The sequence below is a fragment of the Anoplopoma fimbria genome, chromosome 12 (genome assembly GCF_027596085.1).
Source record: "Anoplopoma fimbria isolate UVic2021 breed Golden Eagle Sablefish chromosome 12, Afim_UVic_2022, whole genome shotgun sequence".
Lineage (NCBI taxonomy): Eukaryota > Metazoa > Chordata > Actinopteri > Perciformes > Anoplopomatidae > Anoplopoma > Anoplopoma fimbria.
The window spans coordinates 26,749,989-26,767,833 of record NC_072460.1 but is presented as its reverse complement, the minus strand read 5'-3'; the positions used below and the strand labels follow the sequence as shown (position 1 = coordinate 26,767,833).

General features: G+C 40.8%; 1 protein-coding gene across 1 annotated transcript in view; it reads right to left on the bottom strand.

Moving 5' to 3' along the window:
- Positions 1-8,773: 8,773 nt before the first annotated feature.
- LOC129099332 (extracellular sulfatase Sulf-2-like) overlaps positions 8,774-17,845 on the bottom strand; it is a 56,992-nt gene continuing 47,920 nt past the window's right edge. The window contains 7 exon segments of the mRNA XM_054608532.1: positions 8,774-8,834; positions 12,565-12,693; positions 13,393-13,468; positions 13,632-13,731; positions 14,042-14,172; positions 14,175-14,191; positions 17,146-17,315. Of these exon segments, the coding sequence (XP_054464507.1) occupies positions 8,774-8,834; positions 12,565-12,693; positions 13,393-13,468; positions 13,632-13,731; positions 14,042-14,172; positions 14,175-14,191; positions 17,146-17,315 (684 nt within the window).

The window sequence follows — 17,845 nt, the reverse complement described above, 5'->3', positions numbered from 1 at the left end:
TTTTTAATAAATTAGTACAAAAAACGATTCATATTTCTACTCTATGTTTAATACACAGACAGACAGAGAGACAGACAGAGAGACAGACAGACAGACAGAGAGACAGACAGACAGACAGACAGACAGACAGAGACAGACAGACAGACAGACAGACAGAGACAGACAGACAGACAGACAGAGAGACAGACAGACAGACAGACAGAGACAGACAGACAGACAGACAGACAGACAGACAGACAGACAGACAGACAGACAGAGAGACAGACAGACAGACAGACAGACAGACAGACAGACAGACAGACAGACAGACAGACAGACAGACAGAGACAGACAGACAGACAGACAGAGACAGACAGACAGACAGACAGACAGACATATTGAGGCAGTAAGCAGAGTGCAGACTAGATGATCTACAGAGAGGAAGACGAGGAGGAAGACTCACAGGGTTCGAGATGATGAAGGTTTCAGACAGATTCTCGGCCACTTCCAGACTCAGACAGACAGACAGACAGACAGACAGACAACACACCCTGATGACAACACACCCTGACAAACACACCGTGTTACACAACACACATACACACACACACACACACACTCTCTCTCTCTCTCTCTCTCTCTCTCTCTCTCTTCTTTTTGCTTCACAAGCAGCAGCCATCAGGAAATCATGCAGCAGTCAGAGCAGGAAAACACAGTATGTGTGTGTGTGTGTGTGTGTGTGTGTGTGTGTGTGTGTGTGTGTGTGTGTGTGTGTGTGTGTGTACCTGTAGTCATCAAAGCTGCCATCGTCCCGCCCTCCTGCTGGAGAGATTAATGCTGATTGGTTAATGAGTAGAGGACACATGTTTCCACCTCATCAGATGTTTTCATCAGTGAAACGCAACAATTACATCACAATGTTCTGACTTTATAACTGTCACTTGAATGCAACGTTAACAACTGACTGGTGTGCAAAGGATTCTGGGATACTGACGTCGTGCAAATGTGTGTGTCTGAGTGTGTGTGTGTGTGTGAGTGTGTGTGTGTGTGTGTGTGTGTGTGTGTGTGTGTGTGTGTGTGTGTGTGTGTGTGTGTGTGTGTGTGTGTGTGTGTGTGACTCACCCTGCTCCATTGAGCGTGTGCGTGGGTTACACTGTTTGTGTCCTCTGCAGCCTCTGAGCTCCATCAGCTGAATGTGAAGCTGATTGAGGACGGTCCGATCCAAAGAACTGACCGCATTCATCAACTGGAGAGAGAGGTAAATAATGTACTTTGTACTGTACTACATGTCAGAGGTACATATAGTACCTGGTACTGTACTACATGTCAGAGGTATATATAGTACCTGGTACTGTACTACATGTCAGAGGTATATATAGTACCTGGTACTGTACTACATGTCAGAGGTACATATAGTACCTGGTACTGTACTACATGTCAGAGGTATATATAGTACCTGGTACTGTACTACATGTCAGAGGTATATATAGTACCTGGTACTGTACTACATGTCAGAGGTATATATAGTACCTGGTACTGTACTACATGTCAGAGGTATATATAGTACCTGGTACTACATGTACCTGGTACTGTACTACATGTCAGAGGTATATATAGTACCTGGTACTGTACTACATGTCAGAGGTATATATAGTACCTGGTACTGTACTAGAGGTATATATAGTACCTGGTACTGTACTACATGTCAGAGGTATATATAGTACCTGGTACTGTACTACATGTCAGAGGTATATATAGTACCTGGTACTGTACTACATGTCAGAGGTATATATAGTACCTGTCAGTACCTGTACTACATGTCAGAGGTATATATAGTACCTGGTACTGTACTACATGTCAGAGGTACATATAGTACCTGGTACTGTACTACATGTCAGAGGTATATATAGTACCTGGTACTGTACTACATGTCAGAGGTACATATAGTACCTGGTACTGTACTACATGTCAGAGGTATATATAGTACCTGGTACTGTACTACATGTCAGAGGTATATATAGTACAGAGTCAGTATATATAGTACCTGGTACGGGTCTGTGTTCAGGTCGAAGTACTCCAGGAACCCGGTGGCGAACTCACAGAACAGGAAGTTGTGTGTGTCGTTGATCGTCCTCAGACACCAGTAGGTGTTGTTGTTGGCACTGGTGCAGGCGCAGAACGAACCCACTGCAACACACACACACACACACACACACACACACACACACACACACACACACACACACACACACACACACACATAGATACAGTAAAAAAGCATATTCAATTTATCATAAATGTTATTAATTGTGTGTGTGTGTGTGTGTGTGTGTGTGTGTGTGTGTGTGTGTGTGTGTGTGTGTGTGTGTGTGTGTGTGTGTGTGTGTGTGTGTGTGTGTGTGTGCCGTACGTGTCCAGTAGGGCGCGGTGTGCCAGTGCTGGTTGTCGTGAGTGAAGCAGGTGAGTCCGGGCATCGAACACGTGTCGTTGTTTCTGATCCTCTTGATCATCTTCCTCATCTTCTTCCTCCTCTTCTGCTCCTTCAGAAGCCACTCCTTCTTGTCCCGAGCCCCGCCCTTCCTGCACACACACATCACACACACATCAAACACACACTCATAGAGCACACACACACAATTAACAATAGTGCTGAAAAGTCAGAACAGCACTGTGTCTGTTGCTAGCACTGTTAGCACTGTTAGCGCTGTTAGCTGCTTGCCGTTGGCTAAGGTATCGCCATGTTGAGAGCCGTAAAGAGGCAATCGAAATGCTCTCATTCTCGTGTTATGCAGATTTAGGTTCAGGTGATCCTTGATTAGACATCCAGACTAGAACAGACTGGATCCCACTGATGGAGACCTGAAAAGACTGGGTTCAGGTGACCCAGACTGGATCCGGTCCAACTGATCCAGACTGGAACAAACTTGTTCCGACTGATCGATACATGTCAAGACCGGGTTCTTCTGACCCAGACTGGACCCGGTTCAACTGGTCCAAACCGAGACAGACCAGGTCCATCTGATCCAGACTGGAACAAACCAGGTTATATTGACCCAGACTGGACCAGTTCCTTCTGATCCAGACTGGGACAGACCAGGTCCAGCTCTCTCATCAGTCTTATTCCTGCACAGACTCCTTTGTCTCTTTCCCTCTTAAGTCCAGAAACCCTGAAGGTCTCCTCCGTCTGTGGTCTCACCTGAAGGGGTGACCTCCACCTCCACCTCCACCTCCTCTGAACCTCAGCTTGTTCTTCAGTTTGGATTTATACCTGTAAAACATACACGTTAACACCATGAATGTCCTCTGGTATCACACTGCTCAGTGTGTGTGTGTGTGTGTCACTCACAGGTATTTATTACAGTCACACTCCAGGGGGCGGGCCTTCTTCAGGTGACCTCTGACCTCTCTCAGGTTCTTTATCTTCGTCTGCAGCGTCTCAATCTGACAGAAAGAGAAAAACCTTCAGTCAACAGTAGAACAGAGACCATTAAGTAACTTTAGTTACTTTACAAATTAAGATTTTTCTACAAAAACATACAACGGGTTATAAAATGTAATGTTTTTTATTTGTTATAAATCTGAAAATACAATTCCAGCTGCAGAAAGTGATATGTTGATGAATCAATTAGTTAATTGATAGAAATCTATTTATATATTAAAATATTTTGATGTCGTCTTTTTTCATTATTCCAGATTTAAGGCTTTTTCTTTTTTTTTTTTTTTTTCTAACGGTATAATCATTGTTAAAATGTAATTGTTTTAATGTGCCATATTTCTTAATAAAAATGTTAAAAGCAGACAAACTACCAACACAAACACAAACAATGTTGATATATTTGTGATAATGTTAATAATGTTAATTAGTATTAGTATTAATGTTATTATTGCAAATCTATTAGTATTAATGTTAATATTAATAATAATAATAATAATACTTGAATTTTATATAGCGCTTTTCTAGGTACTCAAAGACGCTTTGATGTGTTAGTATAATGTAAGTAATCTAACTGCGTTAGTAATAATGTCAATAATGTTAATACTGTTAATGTATTAGTAATTATATAAATAATGAAAATGTTTTAAGTCCTTTTACTGTAACAGAGTATTTTTACTGTTTAGTATCAGTACTTTTACTGCAGTAAAGTGTGTGAATACTTCTTGGTGTTACCTCGTGGTCGATGTGCAGCTTGTGGTCCTTCCAGGCCTGAAGAGACTGATAAACTCCAGTATCACACTTCACGGTGGCGTTGGGCAGAATGGAACATCTGCAGGAGAACAAGCGAACAGTAAATGAATAAAATCAGTACACACACACAGCAGGCCTTCACAGAAGCTGACATTTACTTTGTAATGATGGAGCAGACTTTCACACCTTTTTTTCTGGATGTGTTATTTTATAAAATATGAAATCATCATATATTTTTCTTAACAATTCACAGCTGGTGCAATTTGAGCCGTCAGAGACTAGTTCCATTGTTCAAAAGCAAAATATAATTGAACGGTTGAATCTACATTATTGCAAAAAGGAAACATTGATATTGAACAGTTCATTGATGATGTAGCGCTTTATATATCCTATACGCTATAATATAATAGCTTTCATGGGGTCATGTTTGTGTCTTTTTGTAGTCCTTCTTTGTTGTAGTTTCATTGGCAGACCAACATCAGTGACGTTAGCTTTAGCATCATAACTACGTAGTTTAGTGAAAGTGGAGTCAGCTTCTCTTTTCCTAACTCCTTATAAACTCTCCTTCACACCTTTCCTTGACCTCATGACGTTTTCCATGGAGGTCAATGAGAAGTGGTTAGGGAATGACGTGAGGAGGTAACTTTCAGACTGAGATGTCATTAAATGTAAAACATATTTTTCTGATTGATGTACCGTAACCCCTCGACTCACCTGTGTGTGACTTTGTGGGAGTTGGGCCGGGCCAAGGCGTTGGAGACTCCTCCCATCCCGCTATACTCGTCCTCAGACTCCTCTCTCATTGGCTGAGCCCAGTCGGTCCCGTCCTCCGAGCTGTGGTTGCCGGGGTAACTGTTGGTCATGGATACGGAGCGGCTGTACCGGTTCCTGGAGTAACTCTTCAGGGCTTTGAACTCTGAGACAATCAGGAACAGAAAGAAAACTGTGATATCATAACTGAACAGACTTTATCAATAACTACTGAACCATCCTTCCATCTCCTGAGTAGCATTTCCTTGGAAAGTAACAAGAAAAAGGAGGCAATACTGTTCTGCAACACAGAGCTCCTCCTCACTGAGACCTGAAGCATCTCTCTGACAGAGGGAGGTGATGCAGTTCACACATCCAACACTAGAGGTCAGCACCTCATCAGGACACCAGGTGAGCTGACTGAAACCAGTCCAGCAGAAAAGCTTGAAGAAGTCAAGTACAATCGGATATTTTAACAGCGAAAGCAAACAAACAACCAAATAAATATTTTTTAACAATGAGGTAAACTTGAATCTGTCATGTTTAAATGGCCGCTAACCGATGAGCTGTGAGGCTAAATATTATTGCGCTACATGCAAAACAGTTGGTGTTTATTTTACTATTTTGTCTGTTTGCGTCTGTAGATTTCTCCTGAATTCACCAAAAGTTACCATTAGATAATGCCTCATTTGCATATTCAAACATAACATTTCAGAAAACTTGTAATATAAAAAATAGTCATCTTAATGTCAGTGATCAACTGGTGTAGTTTCATGTTGATATCTATTAGTACATTGTTTTACCCTATTCACCTGTAGTGTCTTCACTACAGGTGAATAGGGTAATAAGGAAACAGTAACATTAGAAAACTAAAATAAACACAATCGTATGATTAATTATGGTGAAACAATAATGGTGGTGAAACAAATGTTAAACCGTTATTATTCTGCTGGATCAATAATCTACACTCACTCTTCTTGGAGAAGAAGGGCTTCTTGTTGAACGGCCTCATGGCGGAGGGCCGTGGGTTCAGAGGTCGGAGGTTGCTGAGGTCGCAGTCGCAGTCGTCGGCGTTGCGTTGGTACAGCTGAGACTTGATGCTGATTTGACGCTGGCGACCGGCCACGCCCCTCTGAAAGCTCTTAGCCCCTCCTCCTTCGTTCTTACACTTGAAGAGCCGAAGTTTCCCCGTGGCGTCCTCCACACACTGCCACTTCTACACACAAACACACCAAGAGCAGCACAGTAAGACAATCTGCAAACTTACAAAACTAACAAGAGCTTTATGGATAAACTTAGTAAGAAATCATTAATTTGATTTTACCTCTTTAACACCTTTGGGTTTAGCAGTTACTACATGATACGCATCACCATAGACGAGTCACAATACAATATCACAATATATTGCGATATATTGCGTTACGATACATATTGCAATACACAATTTTGCAAAAAAAAATCTAAAATAGAGCTGAAATAGTCTAATACATACATCACATGTTGATAACTCGGTGGACAAATTGCATCAAATCTACTTTAAAAGGTATTTGTATATCGCACGTAGTCATTCAGCAGAGAGCACACTGAACTGAAATGCACTTGCCATAAACAAATGATATGTAAATAAAGTGCGTATTGTATTCTCATTGTGTCACTGAACACTTTTTACTAGAATGCACTTGATACACCTTCATTTGAAAATAAAATACATACTGTATTCTTTTCTTATTGTGTCACTGTCCACTCTTGACTTACATGTAGATGACATAAACTAACCAATAAAATAAAGTGCATAAAGTAAAGCTGTCGGTCACTATGGTTGGGTGAATCCCATTTATGTTCCATTCCTCCAGGTTCAGTTTTCAGTAACTCCTCAATGTTACTTCCTGTTCGGCTTTCATTCTCTAGACTGTTGTTTAAAACTATTGCTATAGTAAGCTATATCGATATTTGTGCACTGCCCTATTTGGGATAAACCTGAGCGCAGCATGTGTAAAATAGATCATCTACCCGTCGTCTGATCAGCTGAGTTCTCCACATTCACACAGTCACAAACTCCTCCCTTTCTCTTTGGCTGCCAGCGTTTGTTGTTTGGTCACTGTGCCGTTGTTCATTAACAGGAGCCGAACACATTTCTACTGTTGACAAAACGCCTGAATTCTTAATCACACACACACACACACACACACACACACACACACACACACACACACACACACACACACACACACACACACACTGAAACTACATCTTCTCCATCCTGCAGCCGGCAGACACTGTTGCTAAGAAACTAATCAACTGACTAGAAGGATTTTTCGACAAGTGTAATTAACTTCAAACAATCATGAACACACACACAAACACACAGACAGTGACAGAGCTGATGAAAAGTTTCTGTTGTGCTGCTCCGTCGTGAATCTCTCCACGTCCGTTCTCTTTGATTGTGCAGCTTTCGGTCCTTTGTGCTCGGTTCCTTCTGCTCATTAGTTTCTGTTATTGTATCTGTCTGTTTGTGGAGATGACATCTGGTTCTCATCCCTCTGACAGAAGCCTCTTACTGCTCCACTCTGTTTCTTTCAAGTCTCTGTTTGTTTATTGCAGCCAGTAGCCATCACAGTTTTCCTGCCTCTATTCCAAAAAAAAATCTTTTTTGATGATTTTTCTTGGAAGGAAAATCTCAGCTACATTTAGTCATTTTGAAAATTTGAAAAGTATGAATAATAAGTAATGGGACTGGGATAAATTAATTAGGATCTGGAGTAAAGTAATGAAACCAAGAGTAAGGTATTGGGATAAGAAGTAAAGTAATATTATCAAGTAATTAGCCACGAGTAGGAGCATCAGGAGTGAAGTCAATGGAATCAAGAGTAACGTGACGGGATCAGGAGAAAATGAACGGTATTGGGAGTGAAGAGAGGGAACAGGGAATAAAGTAGGTAATGGGATGGAGAGAAAAGTCATGCAAACCTGAGGACAGTTAAAGGGCTGGAAGGAGTAGAATTGGAAGGACGGTAATAAGATCGGGAGTAAAGTAGTAGGACTGAAAGGAGTAGGATCTCTAGTAGGACAGTAGGACTGGGAAGAAAGTAATGGGACTGGAAGAAGGACAGTAAAAGGACTTGAAGGAGTATGATTGGGAGGACAGTATTAGGATTGGACGAGCAAGATCGGGAGGACAGTGAGAAGATCTGGAGTAAAGGAGTAGTATTTGGAAGACAGTAATGGGAGTGGATGGAGTATTATTTGGAGAACAGTAATATGATTGGACGAGCAGGATTGGGAGGACAGTGATAAGATCTGGACTAAATCTGTAGAACTGGAAGGAGTCGGATCAGGAGAGTAAGAAGATCTGGATAAAGTAAAGGACTGGAAGGAGTAGGACCAGAAGTAGAGCAGTAGTACTTGGAGTAAAGAGATGTGTGTTGGGAGTAGAGTATCAGACTCAGGATCAGGACAGAAAACAGGAACACCTCCTGTGTCACCGTGAGCGTACCTGTCCAGTCTGCTGACAGGGCGTCTGGTACTCGGCTCTCTGGCAGAGGTCTTTAACTCGTTGGTATTTGGGCAGGAAGTTCTCCTCCTGCGACACTTCCTTCCCCTCCACTAGCTGGTGCAGCAGCTTCCTGTTGACATACACAGAGACAACTTCTGTTTATGAAACTATTTCCTTCCTAATTTAAGTCTTTCTTTGACTGCATCAAAGACTGGATGTTGTTTGCTGGACACTTTGTAAGACCATCTGTCTGTCTCATGGAGGACCTGGTGATATTTTCATTTATTACAACTTTGGTTCATATTTTCATAGTTTATTAGCGGTGATAATAGATGTGAGTTAAAATAGATTGTGATGTGGTGGATTTACCCTCTCTCCACCAGGAACGAGTCCCTCCACACCTTCGGCTTCTTGTTCACTTGAAACCTGTAGAAGAACAAAAACAGAAACAGCAGTGGGAGGTATTTATTAATTAATCCTGCAGGTTATTTTCAGTTTAGCAACAACTAACAGTCACCACAACCAGCCTTTGTCCTCTCTTTATTTAAATCTTTAACTCCTGGAAACAAAATAATCTGTTTCATCAACCCGTTCTTAGCTGCTAAATGTGCTGCACTGATGTCATTTCACATAATTAAACTCAAGTTTGATGAAATATTAAAGTTCCTCTTTGTGCCGCATGAACATTGAGTACACTTCAGTTCAAATCAAGAATTACACACATTTATATTATATTCATAACACACTCATGTCCCCTCATTAAGAGACGGCCTCCATCTGGTTTCTATTCTGGGATGTTAGTAACTTTAACTTTTAGGAATAATATTTGGATTTGTACTGCCGCCGTTAAAGGAACAACCACAGTGGAAACAACTGCAGGACTTTTTCCAGTCGAACAAACAACTGAGTTTAAAGGTTTCACGGAAAGACGAGAAAAACTGTGCAGAAGTGAAAGTAGAAGAAACAGAGGTTCTACTGAGAAAACGAGGAGGTGAGGTGGGAAATTGAGTTATTTGAAGAACAATTTGATGAACGTTTTGAGGGTTAAAAGACGTTAATTTGCTTTTATGTTGATTTTCTTGCATTTCATCGTCCGTCATGATGGACAGCTGTCAGTGCAGCAAAATCCAGAGTTTAACTTGTTAAAGACTCAGTTGTGTTTCTTAAAGTAATAAAGTTACTTCATGGCTAAGCTAGGTAGCATTTATCAGAGCTAAGAACACTTTGAACCACAGGGTAGCGGTACCTTCACAGTAAAACACTTAGCTGTTGTTAAAATGTATGTTTATGTTCTGTGGTATATCTATTGCATCGTCAGCAAAGTGTTTAATGTTTAAAATGTTTAAAGTTTAATGTATTCAAGAGATGGGAGCAGGGAGGCAAAGATACTGATGGAGGGGAGAGGAAGTTCATTAGTGCAGTTTGAGCCACTGATCAACACGGTCAGTGGTGGAGGTTTAACATTGAGGCTATTAAAGTACTTTAAAACATTAAGTGTCTGACTGCAACAATATCTGTGAACACACATAATTCAATGAGACCTACACTCCCAGAGGATTTCATTATCTCTTATATTAATCACAAATAAAGCTGATATATCCACTTAAAGACGCTCCTTATGACTGCAGAAGGTTTTAATTTCTTCACGTCACAGTGATGCAGTGATAGTTGTTTCCATCTGTACTTTTCTCTTTACAAAAACAGGAACTACTAATAAGTAAATGGGCATACTTTTAATGGTGACAATTGGCGAAATTGACGAGATAACTTGTTACATTGTACTTGCATCAGAATTTGTTATTTACCTTTACAATATATACTTATATTTTTGAGGATTTTTACACTGTTAGAAAGTTCTGTTAGCTAGTGCCTTACAGTTTAAACTTCAGTGTTTATTTATGAGACAGAAATTGTTTGTTTGTGCTACAAAAAACTTCTTCTGTGCCAATGTAAGTCCTTCTGAAAGAGTTCAAGGATGCATCATAACAATGAAAATAACGGCCACAACTAAACTTGTTATTTGCCTCAGAACAACAAAACTTTGGTTCCATTCCAGCTTGAACCGACTCCGTCTGTCCTGAACTCTCAGGTCCAGATCTGATCCTCATGTGAAACTCTACAGAATCAAGTCCTTCGTCATTCTTTGGCTCAAACTAATGTCTGGTTCCCCGACGGTGACGGATCGGTCTGTTCTTCACAGAGGACGAGGATGAAGAAGGAACAGATGCTGCAGAGTCCCTCGCTGCACCCGTGAGAACATAAAGAGCCGATTCAAACGTGTTCAAACAGAGACTTCACAACGATGCAGAGTGGAGCGTACAGTGAGTTAAGGTACGTCGTTGTTTTAAAGAAAGAGATCTAGATCCACAGAGCTTCTGTTTTCATGATCAACAAAATAAAAGCCCAAAGAGACGCCTGGATCAGAATAAAATAAAAAGAAGTTTGAATATCGTGGAATCTTTGAACGTACTGACCCGACTTGGGTCGAAAGTTTTTGTTCAAATCTCGGATGATAAAGATTGAGCTGTGAAACTTTATTGGAGAAGTCTTAATCTCTGAACTATCGTGATCCTGGAAGAACCTTAAGACTCAGATCCTGTTGGATATTCATATTCTAACATGAAAACCATCAACATTTAAGTCTAGTTTTAGTTGAAGAAAACCAAACAATATTTTGTCTAGCAAACAAGTCCACTTTTATTCAAGGTTCTAAGCATTCGTCCTCCACTTATAAGACGGTGGACCTTGAGTCAAGATTTTGAACTGTTTTTGTTTGTGAAACTACTTTTCCAAGGTCAAGAATGATCATCATGCTCATTCACTTCACAAAGCAAAACCTGGCAAACATTTCAATTTATTTATTTTAATCCTGACAACAGAAGTCTTTCAAAAACTACTTTCAAATATATAGTTTGATAAAAAAATATATATATACAGCTGGTCCCTGTAGATTTTATCAAACATTCAGGAGGAAATAGTGACTTTGTTGGGGACTATTTTCAGCGGCGGATGGATCTATATCTGGTGCTCTATAGTGAGTGTTTGTGGCAGCAGGACTTCGTACGCTAACCTGATCCACCAGATGCTTTGTTACACGGAGAAATCCAACGGCGTCTTTGGAAACTGTTTGTAAAAAGGGAGGTCACTAAAAAATAATACTGGGCAGATGATTGGATGAACCAATGAAGCCAGGAGAAGAGTGAAAACATCTTATGTATTGATAAAAGTCTTCCGTGTTATTCTTTGCTCTTCTTTTAATTAAGAAATCCTCTCCATGCCCAACAAGATCAATTTATGTATAGAAGTCTATGAGAAAATGACTCTACTTCTCTCTTGATTTATTCCCTCAGTAAACATTGTAAACATGAGTTTATGGTCTCAATCTCTAGTTTCAAGTCTTCTTCAATACAGCATGATGTTCATTTAGTAAATGATGCTCCATTTAGAGTCAAACAGACCATAAAGCAGGGGATGCTTTAGGGCGGGGCTACACACTGATTGACAGGTCCACACCAGAGACGTATACGGCGTCTCTACGTCACTCCTCCTCAGTCCATATATGGTCACTTCCTGCTCACTGGTTGCAAATAATCAAGATGGCGACGGCCAAAGTGTCTAACTCGAGGCTTCAAAACATCAGTCAACAAACCAATGGGTGACGTCACCATGACTACGTCTTCTTCTTATAAACAGTCTGTGACATCACCAAGTAGCCTTTACAGTTCTATATAAACCGTCTGCTCAGACACTCTAACCTGCTGTTAGACATGTCTCAGTCTGAGTTTGTCTTTGCCTTTTGTTGACACTTTGATCGTTATGAATATTAATAGAACATTTAAACTCCTTCAGGCGAACCAGATGGCTCTCGTTGTGTTTGTGAACAACGGTGCACCCAGGTGTTTAAATGAAGCGCTACGGTTGAGAGACATCCCGCGGGTGTCGTATCTCCTCTGACCTCTGACCTCTGTCTTCAACAAACTGGTTATCACATCACTCTGAAAACATATTTTACTGCAGTAACACCGCAAATAATACTCCAACACAGGTAACTTTATATATATGTGTGTGTGTGTGTGTGTGTGTGTGTGTGTGTGTGTGTGTGTGTGTGTGTGTGTGTGTGTGTGTGTGTGTGTGTGTGTGTGTGTGTTTCCTGTACCTGTTAGCAGGTTTGTCGGTCTCCAGCAGAGGCAGAATGGATTTCCCGTCCATGTCTGGAGGAGTGTCGAGGCCGGCGATGTCCAGGATGGTCGGAGCCAGATCGATGTTCAGGACCATGTGAGGGTTACTGACACACACACACACACACATAAACCATATATACATTATTATTAATTATAATGAAATTATAATAAAATAATAATACAATAATAATAATTATGATGATAATAATGATAATAATAAAAATAAAAATATTAAAATATCACTTTTAAAATTAAAATTAAAATAAAAGGGGAGTTTTACTGTCTGTACATGTGATACTTGTAGAAGGTTTGTTTGTAACGAATGTCACTGTGAGATGTTTGATATTTAATATTTTGATAAAGTGAGCAGTGTAGAAGGAAAAGCAGCTCTCTCTCTGAACTCATGATCTCCTCGTGGAACGGATCGGACTCTGCTAATCTACTTTACCACAACACACACACACACACACACACACACACACACACACACACACACACACACACACACACACACACACACACACACACACACACACACACACACACACTTTCTCCTGTGTGTGATTTATCCCTCTGCTCCGCTGATCCACAGATTTATTTGAGCTTCCAGTCACTTTTATCCTTAAAGCTGCATTAATCAGTTTTTGGCCACTAGGAGGCAGAAAAACTCACAACACACGGCGCAGACATATTCTTTTTTAAAAATGAAACAGGAAGTGGTGTGTGTGTGTGTGTGTGTGTGTGTGTGTGTGTGTGTGTGTGTGTGTGTGTGTGTGTGTGTGTGTGTGTGTGTGTTTGTTTACATGCTGCCTTGATCCACGTTGGGTCCTCTAATGAAGAACGGGACTCTGATGTCAAACTCGTACGGCATGGATTTACCTGGAGACACACACACACACACACACACACACACACACACACACACACACACACACACACACACACACACACACACACACACACACACACATGTTAATATGTCTCTTTCATAAAGCTGTACGTTTCTCTGCTGGAGGAACTTCCTTTTCCTATTTCTTTTTACCTTTGACAAGGCCGAACTGTCCGATGTGGTATCCGTGATCAGACGTGTAGATGATGTAGGTGTTCTCCAACTCACCGGTCTCCACCAGCATGTTGTAAAGCTGAGACAGAGAGACAGACAGGCAGAGAGAGAGAGAGAGAGAGAGAGACAGAGAGACAGAGAGACAGAGAGAGACAGAGACAGACGGTGGAAGAGACAAGAAAACTTTTTCAATTTTCAACCTTCTTCTTTATTTAACGTTGCAAACAGACGTGAGGAAGCAGCTGATACTGTGTGTGTCTATGTATGTGTATGTATATGTGTGAGTGTTAATGTGTGTGTGTGTGTGTGTGTGTGTGTGTGTGTGTGTGTGTGTGTGTGTGTGTGTGTGTGTGTGTGTGTGTGTGTGTGTGTGTGTGTGTGTCCTCTACCTTCTCCACGCTGTCGTCCACAGACAGCAGCGTCTGCAGCCGTTTCCTCTGCAGCATGTTGGTGAACTCCATGTGGATCGGCCTCATGGGACCGGTGTAACGCATGATCCAGTGCTTGTCCTGGTTCGGGCGTAGTTATAACTGGGAGTACTGGGAGAGGACGAAAGACAGGAGACGTTCAGGCTGTGTGTGTGTGTGTGTGTGTGTGTGTGTGTGTGTGTGTGTGTGTGTGTGTGTGTGTGTGTGTGTGTGTGTGTGTGTGTGTGTGTGTGTGTGATTATACTGGTGTTTGGAGGCAATAGGACACATCAAGCTGTGTGTGGAGTAATGACAGCAGATGCTCCTGTTCATTAATTACACACACACACACACACACACACACACACACACACACACACACACACACACACACACACACACACACACACACACACACACACACACACACACACACACACACACACACAGTTAGCGGTTACAGTGTGTGTGTGTGTGATAATGAATGAGCTCATTTTCTCCTCACTCTCCTCTACATAATTAAAAGTCCTCGTTGGGACAGAAACGAGCTGAAACACTGACTGCACAGCTGGAAACATCTGCATCAAACATGACACATAGAACATGTAAACGAGCTGATAATGGAGGATGTGTAAATGCTGAATTAATGGAGGATGGCACAAAGGCTCACAGCAAGAAGGTCATGGGTTCAAATCCACCAGAAGACCGTCCGGTTCAGAGACTACTGCATTGTTTCTATTCTTTTCTGTATCTATTATTTGAGATTTCGTCGTCTCCATCATCCGATCATGTGTTTTAGTCCATTTTAGGGATCGGTATCATTAGGATTTTATCAATACTAGTACTCTAGTGTAGAAAAAAGACAATTAATTTAGTAAATAATCATAATTTCTTTATTATTCTTGTATGTAAACAAATAGTCTTTATTGAGCAGCAACACAAGAAGTCCTAATTATTCTAAATCCATTCTCAGCTGATCAATGATCTCAGTGATTATCTCTCATTGATGATCCTGTTCTTCTGATCAGACTAACGTTACCTTGGTGGACTCAGATGGACGTCTGATCTCCAATCAGTATAAACTGATCATTTGTGCAGACTGATGTTCTGCTTGTTGTCCAGATGTTGAGATGAACTGCTGCTGTTTCCTCCCTTAACCTGTGAGGGTTTGATTGAGTTTGAGACGACGAGAGTTCTCAGCTTCTACTGGAGGAACATGTAGAACCACTGTGGATCTTTGTGTTCTAAAGGTGAAGATCATCAGAACAAACACTAAAGTCTTCCTCCATCAGCAGGTTGTTTTCTGTCTCTCAGCCTCATTGAGCTGTTTCGTGTCTGCAGACTGTTAAACTTTCATTTGTTTGTAGATGTCTTGTTCTTCATCTTTATTTAATGCTCCTCTACATTATGTAAAGCCTCTGAATCCTCTCTCTGTGCATAATGGACTTGTTTCTTTTTCCCACACGGATGTTCATGTTCGATGTGAAAGGAGGTCATTAAAATGAGGACGACGCTTTTATCACCCAGACAACAACTCTGTTTAAACTCCACCCGGGCAAACAGTACATACTGGAGAAGTATTTGTATATTTATATATGAACATAACCAAGATCGTATGTTGCCTAAATCAAACTGTAGCTGAAAACTAGAAATATTATAATATAAAACAGAAAATAAGTCAACTGAGCGTAAAAAAGAGGCTTCAAACAGGACTTTAACCCTGATCACCTTGGTGAAAGTCCTGAATTCATCCCATTCATAAACCACGGGCTCCTCCTTCCTTTGTGTACTTTGTCGCTCCTTATACTGCTACTTGTCCGACTACTACTACTTTTACTCCTAACCCTTTCTGACTGATATTCCTTAAGGAGCTAGCTAATGCTAAAGTAAGTAGCATATTCAACCAGACTGGACACTTAAAATAATGAGAACATATCCTCTGAGGAGCGAGAATATTCAACACTTTAAATTAAATACATTTTGTCTGTCTGAAAACAACTTTTAGTGTATTTCTAGGTAATATTGATGTTTGTTTCTAAACTCCTGACTTTAGGGAAAAGCTTAAGTTTCTACAGAACGATGTTCCACTTTCAGGTTCTTCCTCTTAAAGATGGAGCTGATTTTACCTTTTTAAAATGCATGTTAGTCTGTTTTAAACACAAAAGCTCAACATTAAAACAATCCGGACTCTGAGGCCACAGACACACAGTTGCTTCATTTTCCTTTGAAAACATTTCATGTTCAATTTCTTTCCAGAATGTTTTTAATTTTAAATTTTAAATTTGTACTGTTTAAAGTGTCAGGTGTTATTCCTGTCAGAGGAGAAGGGATCTCTGTCTTCCTGCAGAGTTCTTTTGTTAACAAAACCCCCGATGAGCTTTAATGTGATTTAAATGTTCTGTTTACATCTGCTGCATGAACGAGATCTGACTGGGAGGTAAAACACGTCCGTCTGTCCGTCAGTTATGAGTGGACTCCTACTCATGAGTTTGGCTGTCACCTTTTTATGAAGATTAAAAATGACACCTTCTTCAAAAGAAATGAAATTAAGCCAAAAACCCGCTGGCGGGATGAAGAAGACGGATTTCTTTAAACACTGACGACAAAACGACACCGTTTATCAAAACCACAAGCTGTTAAAATGTCATTATTGTCAGATTTTCATTTCTCCCACGGTTCTTGAACATCATGTCTGATGAACGCTTCCTTAAGAAATGTGTGATATTTCACCCAAAACATTTTATTCTACTCATTTAAAATAAATCGTTGACTTTAACCAGATTCTGTAAAAAATATTAAATTCTGAGCTCCTCAGTGAAACTATGAAGACATGATTGAGTGTGTGTGTGTGTGTGTGTGTGTGTGTGTGTGTGTGTGTGTGTATGTGTGTGTGTGTGTGTGTGTGTGTGTGTGTGTGTGTGTGTGTGTGTGTGTGTGTGTGTGTGTGTGTGTGTGTGTGTGTGTGTGTGTGTGTGTGTGTGTGTGTGTGTGTGTGTGTGTGTGTGTGTGTGTGTGTGTGTGAGTGTGTGTGTGTGTGTGTGTGTGTGTGTGTGTGTGTGTGTGTGTGTGTGTGTGTGTGTGCCTACATGTGCTGTGAGGCGTTGGGGAAGGCGGTGCTGTACTGCGGTGCCGAGTCTTCGGGTCCGTGCGGTGCCGCGTGGCTCAGAACCATCATGACGGGTCGGTGAGGATAAACCCGCTTAGAGGAGCGGAAGTAGCGGATGGACTCGGCCGTGATCAGGTCGGTCAAATAGTCCTGGAGACAAAAGACACAGATGTTATTAATGTTTATTCTGTTCGGCTGTAAAGCCTTGTGCAACAGCACAAAGTATATAATCCTGCGGGCTGAATAATAATTTGAATCTTTTTATTCTCGATCTTCCGTACAAAGTTTGCCAGGTATCTCCTCCCACAGCGTTGCCAGCACATGCGTCAAAATACATCAAATCGTGTTGCCTGATCAGGAATCGTGTGCTATGACTTTTCTCAGAGATTCGCGTAGCGGTTTCCATGGAAACCACGAAAAACGGAGAGAAATAACTTTTGTAGTTATTAATATCATTCTGCTTTACTCCTCATGGTTACCATGGAGATGATTCTAACCTGACGTCATGGAAACAAACATCCAAACTCACCAAAACAAATGATGTATATTTATGGATTATACAGACCTGTGATCTGTGAATGTTTTCTTAAAAAATTCCAAGAAGATCCTGGAAAAAACTCCATACTTTGATACTAATTATAACCTGAAACAGTGTCAAATTTATACATTATATTTAATAA